Source organism: Ostrea edulis, chromosome 9, assembly GCF_947568905.1.
Source record: "Ostrea edulis chromosome 9, xbOstEdul1.1, whole genome shotgun sequence".
Taxonomy (NCBI): Eukaryota; Metazoa; Mollusca; class Bivalvia; order Ostreida; family Ostreidae; genus Ostrea; species Ostrea edulis.
In genome coordinates this window covers 12,653,769-12,664,554 of record NC_079172.1, presented here as the reverse complement: position 1 = coordinate 12,664,554, position 10,786 = coordinate 12,653,769, and the positions used below count along the sequence as shown (strand labels likewise).

Genomic DNA, 10,786 nt, shown 5'->3' with positions numbered 1-10,786 from the left:
TAGAGATTCCTTACATACTGTTCGCTACACTTCCTACGCTCGGGAGAGCTTCGTTCCGAAGCTTAGTGTGGATCATCTCCGATTGTTTGGCACTTCTTCGGCAAAGACATCCGCCCTTCACGACGACAACCACCGTCGTCCGTACATGGACACAAAGTCCCAGAGATACTCTTTCTCAAGCAGGTCTCCCACCAAACATCAGTCACCACCCTGCCACAATTTTGTAACGTGCAGTGGTTTGAACACGCCCGCCTTTGCTTTTGCGTGATCAAGAGAACAACCCCCCCCCCCCCAATCTAGCTCAATAGCGAGGCAGTAGAAGTTCCCTGTATAAATGTTAACAAGTCGATATTACATAAATTTAACGATATTGTGCTTCCATACTATACGCAGGTTTAAATGTCCAAGTCAGCCGTTGACTGTGAAAGTCAGTCGTTCTCGCAAAAGTCCAGTAAGGGCCTTTGCAATACAAGCCTTATTACGATGAGGGCGATGAGTGACCCTAGATATTGGGATGGGTTTTCCTGAAGATCCCAGGGGAATGGATCGGCCCTTCATTACATGTAGTGGATCCATCTTCACGTCATTGAGACGATTGCGTATTTTGAACTTTTCTAGTCAGAAGTGATGAGAATTTTCAACATATTTTTTGTTTTGTCATACTTATAATGGTTATTGAGTTCCATGCTGGGTTTTAACAGACTGTATCTATTTCTTGATTTTATAGATAACACAATTATTGTTAAAAAACCAATACAATTTGTCAGCTGTAGGGTCATGATGCGGAGGAGGGGTTCCAGATGATCTTACGAATAAATGCACCGAATTCAATCAAAGGTTGATGAATACATGCCTCATATGACAACTTTCTAGGATATTTTACCTTATTGTTGGATACAGCTTTATGTAACAATTTTCACAAGCCAAACGTTTTTAGTCTACCCCACAAAACCCTTGGTAGATTTGGCAAATATTGAGCCGGGTTGACACCAGGCCGTTCTTCACACACTGATTTTGACTACGGATTACTCCGTTTACCTGACCACGTTACAGGGCTCACTGCCGGTGTGACCGGTCCACAGAGGATACTTACTAATCCTAGGCACCTGATTTCACTTCTGGTTTATCCAGGGGTCTGTGTTTGTCTAACTCTCTATTTTGTATTGCTTATAGGGGTTATGAGATTGATCACTGTTCGTTATCTTCACCTTTTAAGGAAAGAATATGTGTATGAACCATTAGTCTCTGGGCACGGAATGTGTTTGGGCTACTTTCAAGATCGTAACAACTAACTTAGATATGTAGATTTATTGAACACACTGTGTGAATTAAAGCTCGTTCTATCTAGCATTATTTAGCCGCTACAATCTTGAACGCAGCCCTGATATTTTGCTAAGTGTCGCTACTGGTTTTGTTGTTTTTTTATCATAGGTAATTCCCGTTAAATGTGATGACTTCTGATTAGCCCTCAGATTTCGTTTTCGTTACAGAATATTCAAAATGGGCTTGTGTTTTGCCTTTGAATTCACATACATTGCTGTTTAAATCCTTGTGTCAATTTATGTTAGAATTTTAAAAAACTTAATATATTCACAAAGAATCCCACAGGCCTTATCGGTCACCTAAGAATTATTTAAAAGTATCTCAAAGGCTATGGAACCTAGCATATTTTTTCTGTTCTACATATCTAAACTAAATTGTATTCTTCGGCAGCAGTATAAAGTAAGATGTATTTTTAAAACATAAATTCACCCTCTGAAATTGTCAATACTATAATCACTATAATAATGTAAAGTGAAGATAACGAACAGTGATCAATTTCATAACTTCCATAAGTGATACAAAATAAATAGTTGGGCAAATACGGATCCCTGGACACATCAGACGTGGGATCAGGTACCTAGGAGGAGTAAGCATCCCCTGTCGACCGGTCACACCCGCCGTGAGCCCTATATCCTGATCAGGTGAACGGAGTTATCCGTAGTCAAATCAGTGTGCCAGGAACGGTCTAACAATCGATATGAAACACATCAGACAGCATTTGACCCAATGATAGGTTGTATTGACGAACTAGATCGTTATAACGACCATAGAATTTGCGAAATCCTGACTTCAATCGAGACTGTTGAAACTCCTGTACCATCAACTTGTTTGTCAGTAGCTTGCTTCGATTTAAAACCTGACCATACGCAGAACAAGCTCTTGCGTATCGAATCAGTTGAGAGATATAAACACCACATGCAGGTGATAATGGAATATTGCTACATAAATATGGGAAGTTGACGATGGAGAAGCTGAAATCATCCCGTTTGTCATACAGTTGAGTTGTCAGTCTACTCTCAATAAAATATCTAAGTACGAAGCAAAAGTGTGCGACTCTGTGGTGTCTTTTATTTTGAGCTCATAAGGATATATCGAATCGACATATCAATGAAAGTTATCATTGTTAATAGACATAACGTCGTCGATATATCTAAATGTCGAATTGAATGCCACACCAAGATATTTTTTCTTCTCACGTGGAATTTTTCGAATAAATTATGCTTCATATGAATATAGAAACAGGTCAGCTAACAAAGGAGCACAATTCGTGCCCATGGGAGTTCCAACAGACTGTTTGAAGACCTGATCACCAAAGACCACGAAAATATTGTCAATGAGGAAATCTAGCATATTTTTATTTTAACTCCAGATCTAGTTCCTATCAAGATTCAATTTAGTATTGAAGAAAATGTTATTCTAATGCTTTATTCATAAACACAATATACATGTACCAAGTTTGGTTCCGACTCCACAATGCGGCCAAACTTAGTACATATATATATATATATATATATATATATATATATATATATATATATATGAATGTGGATCAAGTGTATAAATGATGTACAAGCAAGATATACACGCTGTCGTGGTTATTATTGAGTAAAACTATTTCAAATTTATTCATGATTTGAAATCAGTGTGTTCGAAAATTGAGCCAATCAGAGAATTTCCTCTGAAAAAGGGATAATTCACATCCCTCCTTGTTACAGCATGATCCGACATCGATTGGGGGAAAATGAATCACATCATGGATATGTGTATAATTCATGCTATTTAATAAAAAGATACCGAGCACTAAAATTGAAGAACATATAATTAGGTTATTACTCTTGAATATTACAAAAAAAACCACTTGATTACAATATGGCATTTCAATATACATCTAGTACATGTAATAGTAAAAACATGGCCAGTTAACCACAATCACAGGGGAAGAAATTGCAATTAAAAACCGGTAGATTATAATCACCATTCTTGACAAATTATCTTAGCCAAGGTTTTCTGTCAAAATTTCACTTATCCTCCACAACATGAAATGCATATAAATTCAACACATCACGCGTCATACTTATAAATATGAGGATATACTGCACGTAACAACTGTTAAGGATGGATTCTTTTCATATTCATTGGAAGCGTTGAGGTGTGATATCTTATATGCAACAACTCTAGAATGAAAGGTGAAGATAACGAATCTCATAACTCCTATAAGGAATACAAAAATAGATAGTTGGACAAACACGGATCCCTGGATATACCAGAGGTGAGATCAGGTGCCTAGGAGAAATAAGCATCCCCTGTCGACCGGTCACACCCACTGTGAACCTTATATCTTGATTAAGTAATCGCAGTTATCTTTTGACGCAAAGTAGGATGTCGCGGTTTTTGTTTCAAGGTCATACTCTTTTCATACCAAAGGACCTTGAAATTTCATTTGATCACAAGGGATGCTTGCTCCACCTAGGCACCTGATCCCACCTCTGGTGTGTCCAGGGGTCCTTGTTTGCCCAACTATCTATTTTGTATTGCTTATGGGAGTTATGAGATTGACCACTGTTCGTTATATTCGCCTTTCAATTGACCTCATATAAATTGTATACGCTTTTGATTATCTCCTAATTTGCAGCACAATGCACTGTGCATGACGATATTTCTGTCTTATTGTGCGGCAGAATTGATATTGACTGGGAATATATATATATATATATATATATATATATATATATATATATATATGATTGCAAAATATAGTCCCCTATAATTCAAGTTCCCAAGACCCCATGAAAGCGTTTAATGTTGCAACTGTAAATAAGAAAGAGTAATTTACCTCCATGGTCCACAAAGTTCATAAATGAGAAAAATAGTATTGCACATATAATCTAATTTCTCTGAATGTTGATTAGATCCATCCTTAGTACAGAACAACATTTATCGGTATTTCCATAATAACTGATATCATTAACAGATAAACATTAAACATTTCGGGACTTTGTAGGTAATAAATCAATATACGAATATATATCAATAATATGAGGAATTTTTAAATATATAAATATATGTTCTTATCACAGCTAAATCTAGTAATACTGTCGCTCATGGACATTATATAAATATAGGTTCATATCACATGCAGTTAAGGCTTATACTACTGTCGTTTATGGAGATTACATAAATATAGGTTTATATCACATGCAGCTAAGGCTTATACTACTGTCGTGCATGGAGATTAAGTATAATTATATTCATATCACAGCTAAGGCTAGTAACACTGTCACTCTTGGATACTGTCGTTCAGACCAGCAGCACAGCAAGCGAGTCTTAGTCTTTACATGCCTCTATTGTGTTGACAAATTCAGCCACAACCTCACCTTCCTCCGGATATTCTACAATGATTTCATATCAAAAATATTATACAATGAAAAGGTGAAAATAACGAACAGTGGTAACAATATACTATTATCATGGCGGTTGTTATAAATTCAAAATTCTTAGTAAAGAATGAAGTAATAAATTGTATTTATATTGCCAGAATATGGCGGTTGAACCCAACGGCTGTGTTTGAGTGGTCAGGACGGGGCTTTGCAGGTTTTCATTATTTATGGTATACGTGTCCCATATTTTTCCTTGAGTATTTGTTGGAAGTGCTGGACTTGGATTACCTGTGTGTTTTATGTGTGCTTGAAGTGTTTTTAACCTGAAACAAATTTATAAACGTTTTCATCGATTCACTGAGTGAACACTTTTAAACACGAAAAAATGGCCAGCTCTACCAGGACGAAGAAAACCGAGATCTCATCACCTGGAAAACAGACAGAAGTAAGTTCTACGACTCTAAACTCAGATCTCGTCACCTGGAAAACAGACAGAAGTAAGTTCTACGACTCTAAACTCAGATCTCGTCACCTGGAAAACAGACAGAAGTAAGTTCTACGACTCTAAACTCAGATCTCGTCACCTGGAAAACCGACAGAAGTAAGTTCTACGACTCTAAACCCAGATCTCGTCACCTGGAAAACAGACAGAAGTAAGTTCTACGACTCTAAACTCGCTTGCAAAAATATACGTACAGATCTAGCAGAGACTAAAAGTGATTTAAAGAGGACAGTGGCTAGAGTCACTGGTGACCTCCATCATTAAGAAATTGCTTTTAGAAAACAATAATTATAGAGTGGGCGAAAGTAATATGTGACGAAGTTGACAAAAGATATAAAGAAATTGAAGACGGATATGAAAAAAAAAATCGAGAACATGTCACGTAATATCGAAATGTTAGAACAGAGAGCAATAGGTCTTACTAAAAAGCTCACATTTCTTGAAGTTCTTTTAACGGAAATAAGAAGAATGACAATATCATACTCTTCTCACCAACAGAAAGCAAAAAGAAAAGTTGAAAAAATCACTATATGATGAAATAGATCGTCTAGAGTCAGAAGATGATATAAATGTAGACATTCTTAATGGAAAAAAAATGTTCTCTATAAAAACTAAGAAAAGACAGAATGCAAGGTCACCTTATAAGATCACGTTCGAGATGGGTTGAAGAGGGAGAAACAGAATTTCGAATTGGTCATAAATAATTTTGTTTTCTTCAGTACTGACCCTCTTTATTGTTTTATTAATAAAATTGCACGATTCCAGGTTGCAAAATAGTTTGTATGTTTTTTGAAACAAGTTAAAAAAAATTATGAGACATTATTATGCAAATAAAGATTCAGAACTGAACTAATTGCTATTGATATCAATAAAATCATAGACACACCTGATAACATTTTTTTTAGATGAACATGCAACTAACTCTCTGGAAGGTATTTTTCTAAAATGTGAAATGTGAAATTTTGGAAGTCTTAGGAAATATGGAAAAATAAGTCCCCTGGTAGTGATGGGTTTACAGCAGAGTTTTAAAAATTCTTTTGGATTGATTTAAAATATGATATAATAAGAGCAATTGTATTTTCACAAAAAAAGTACCTATTTCGTAAAGCCAGTATTAAAAAAAAATCGGCGGCCTATTACTCTAATAAATGTCTTTTACAAACTTATTTCTGGTTGTCTGAGCTATCGATTGAAAAGAAGATTAGATTCAATTATTTCAAATACAGAATCTGGATTTATGAAAGGAAGATATATTGGTGAAAATACTAGATTTATCTACGATCTAATGGCATATACAGTATCTAAAAATATACCTGGATTGCTAGTGTTGCTAGATTTTGAAAATAGCATTTGAATCAATATCTGGGTCATTTATCTACAAGGTTCTAGAGTACTTTCGATTTGGAAAAAAAATTATTGAGTGGATTAAAATTTTGAATACTAATTTCAAAGCATCTGTCTTACAATTGGGTCATTTATCAGAACGAATCAATATTGAAAGAGGCTGCAAACAGGGGGACCCAGTTGCTCCATATCTGTTTCTCTTTTGCGCCGAGATTTTGCCAATTCTTATAAAACAATACAAAAATATTAAAGCATTTTTGTCAATGACAAAGAACACAAAATATCTCAGTATGCTGATGGTACTTTTCTCTCCCTTGATGGCTCATCGAATTCTTTATTTGCTGCTCTTGATACTTCAGATTTCTTTTCTAAATTTTGTGATCTAAGAATAAATAGTCCAAAAACAAGAATTGTAGGTATTGGTTCAAAACTTTTTTTAAGCCAAGTGTTTCATCATTCAAGATGAAAGCTCGACTGGGTATCAACAACATTCTCTTTACTTGGAATTCATGTCTCTGTAGACTTAGACAAAATCATAGACATGAATTGCAATAGTGTCTTATCAAACATTGAGTCTCGTATTCAACAATAGAACCGACGAATTCTTACGCCGATTGGTCGGGTTTCCACTGTAAAAGCCCTCATTTTACAAAACTAAATCATTTATTTATTTCTCTTCCTACACCACAACATGAAAAATTGCATCACTGAGGACAGATATATTTGAATTCATTTGGAAGTCAAAATTTGACAAGGTAAAGAGAGCTGTTGTAACCAAGGACTACACATCTGGGGGCCTAAAATGGTTAATATAGACCACTTCATCAAATCACTGCAATGCCCATGGATAAAAAAAAGTTGGTAAGAAGTAGTAGTCCATGCCAGGTTAAACATAGTTTTAGCTATCAATGGTAGTGATGTTATATAAATAAACTTTTTGACTTTGGAGATGCTTATATCTCAAATATTCTAATACTCGGTAATAATAGTTTTTGGTGTGAAGTTTTTACCTCATGGCTACCAGGTATCTGTTTTGAAAACAAATTGAATGTGCAAAGCATGTGGAAAACAAATTTTGCAATATTCCAGTATGGTATAACACAAATATAGAAATTAATTAAAAAATTGGATTTTTTAGATATTGGTATCAAAATCTTGTCAAGAACATTGGTGATTTTTTATCAGATGACTGATGTTTTAACAAGAAGTGTTTTACTACAAACATTCAATATTCCTCATGCAAAGGACTGTTTTCCATTTTGAGACTATTCTGCTGAATGAAAAATGCACAAAATCTATCTATAATTGTTTAAATATTAATGTGGCACTTCGTTCTTCAATTCCCAAATCGAAAGGAGAGTTAACTCCATATGGAGTTTGACACCTGCTAGAACCGTTGGAATCAATTGTGTCATTGAGTGTTTTTTTTTTCTTTAAAAAAATAGATTTCAATACATACGTACCTTTAATATTTTAGATAATGACTGTATGCATCTCTCTCTCTCTCTCTCTCTCTCTCTCTCTCTCTCTCTCTCTCTCTCTCTCTCTCTCCGAAACGAATATATACATACACCTTTGGTAGCTTCTCATAAACATTTTATACAAGTTTCTTTGCAGAATATATATATATATATATATATATATATATATATATATATATATATATATATACTATATGTATATTTAAAAAAAATAAATATAAAAAAAAAACTCCATATGGAGTTAATGATTTGGGTGTGCAGGATATTTTCAAAGTTTGTTTTAAAACTACATCTGATTCTTCAGTGCATTGCAAGTGCCTACAGTATAGAACCCTACATCAATTATTACCTTAAAAAAATCAATATCAAAACCACTAATATCTGCAACTTCTCCCATAGTAAGGTAAAGATAACGAACAGTGATCAATCTCATAACTCCTATAAGCAATACAAAATAGATAGTTGGGCAAACATGGACCCTGGACACACCAGAGGTGGGATCGGGTGCCTAGGAGGAGTAAGCATAGAAACTATTTTGCATATTTTTGTCTTGTGTGATAAAATAACTCCACTTTGGAGAGACTTTAGTTTCCATATTTACAGAACATCCTCTAATTGAGTTGGCTTTTAATACTATTAATATCATTTTGGGTGAATTTCCACGAAATAAGAACAATAGAGTTGAAAACTTTATTATATTATATGCTAAGCAGTATATTTTCTCATGCTTATGTAAAAATAACATTCCAACCTTATGTGGATTAATTTCTCATTTAACACTGCTTTGAAAGGCACACATCAATACATAATTCTAAACTGTCCGACTTTGAAAATCAATGGTCAAACTTGAAAAATATTTTGAGCCACAAATGTAAAAAATTCATTATTTTAAAGAACTATATACACTGTATATCACTTTTTATAGACTTGAAATATGACTTATTATCAAGAGCTATATACAATATCCCTAAAACCTTCAAGTTATCTGTACTGAAATTGTATGCATGTAGAACTATTTGTGTAAGAATGTTTGAATGGGTTGTGAATGTGAAATGTAAAAATTCCATTGGTATGTTAATACTAAGTTATTGAATATTATATGCATATATGTTTCAATGGAAAAATGCAAAGAATAAAAAAAAATGTATTTATATTACGTTTAAAATGTAACTTTTGCTGCATATTTGAGCATACAATCACACGTACACATTGTCGATGAGAATGCAATAGTCACAATAATGTTTGACGGTATTGCAGTAGATCAGTAGATCATTTACTACAATCGCATATAAGTTAATCATTTTACTACAATGATATAGAAGATTTTAAAAAAGAACTAATCTGATAAATTTATTTGGTCTGCCATTGATTGGGGAATATAGGCATGGCGAATATCAAAATCACCTTTGTGGAATCCCTTCTGATTCTTCATTGTTAAACAAGATAACGGTAAAGGTAGTGAATAGATCGTAAATACCGCGCTTGTACATGTAAAACACGAGTCTCTATAATGAGCCTATATGATGAGTCTCTGAGTCTATGTAATGAGTTTCCGAGTCTATATAATGAGTTTCTGAGTCTGTATGATGTGTCTCCGAGTCTATATAATGAGTCTCTGAGTCTATATAATGAGCCTCAGAGTCTATGTAATGAGCTTATACGTCTATATAATGAGTCTCTGAGCCTATGTAATGAGCCTATATAATGAGTCTCTGAGCCTAAATGAGTCTCTGAGCCCATATGATGAGTCTCTGAGTCTATGTAATGAGTCTGTAATGAATGTCTGAGTCTATGTAATGAGTCTCTGAGTCTATATAATGAGCCTATATGATGAGTCTCTGAATCTAAGTAATGAGTTTCTAAGTCTATATGATGTGGATGTAATGAGCATCATAAGTGAAATAAATTTAGATATGATACATAAATAAGGAAATTATATTTCTGTCTAAAAATACACCTCATTTGGACCGAATTTTGAACTGACACGTCTCTTTGGGGGTATTTTTGCATTTCCCTCTCTTCCGAGAGTTACTCTTACAGCCAATCATAATCAGTGATAGTGTACCATCGCTAAAATATGCCCCAATTCGCGTCATACACGGGTCTCACGAGATTATAAATTTACGAGGTAAAAGTTTAAACACTTCCCATCATGATTTTTGTGAATAAAGCTTCATATTTCTCTCACTACTAATCTATAAATGTATAATATTTGTATAGACATCTGTGTACCGGTTGCAAATTATAAACTAATGGAATCTATGAATTTACGTTTACAGTTTCAAGAAATACCAAGAGTCATTACTTTGGATTTCCCAAAATGTACTGCGAATCCTCTTTTTAAGCTCGGTATTTTCATCTCGGGAGCCTTTCCAGAATAATTGTACATAAATCTGTTGAAATGTCGATGGCATCATCAAGGACATCTATCAGAAAATACATTAAACTGTTAGAATGTGTTCAAAGATAAATAATAAAGTGAAGATAACGAACAGTGATCAATCCCATAACTCATGAAAATAGAAAATCAAGAGTGGGACAAATAAGGACCCTTGGATATACCAGAGGTGGAATTGGGTGTCTAGGAGGAGTAAGCATACCCTGTCGACCGGTCACAACTGCTGTAAACCGTCTATCTTGAGCAGTAAACTGAGTAATCCGTAGTCAAATTCAGTGTGTAAAATAAATAAATAGATATTTATTAGGTATATAGATACATACATACATACAAACATCCATACATAAATAACAAGGATAAC

At 34.3% G+C, this 10,786-nt stretch overlaps 1 protein-coding gene across 6 annotated transcripts in view; it reads right to left on the bottom strand.

Moving 5' to 3' along the window:
• Positions 1–3,081: 3,081 nt before the first annotated feature.
• The window catches only part of LOC125659550 (deoxynucleoside triphosphate triphosphohydrolase SAMHD1-like), a 45,876-nt gene continuing 38,171 nt past the window's right edge, over positions 3,082–10,786 (bottom strand). For 4 of the 6 annotated variants that reach the window (XM_056148572.1, XM_056148573.1, XM_056148574.1 and 1 more), the window contains exons 13-14: positions 10,333–10,453; positions 3,082–4,712 (exon numbers count right to left, since the gene is read on the bottom strand). In XM_056148572.1, the coding sequence (XP_056004547.1) occupies positions 4,648–4,712; positions 10,333–10,453 (186 nt within the window). In that variant the 3' untranslated portion in view covers positions 3,082–4,647. Of the gene's footprint in view, positions 4,713–6,849; positions 6,929–10,332; positions 10,454–10,627; positions 10,677–10,786 lie in introns of all 6 variants that reach the window. The other 2 variants (XR_008798429.1, XR_008798428.1) reach the window with 2 other exon arrangements.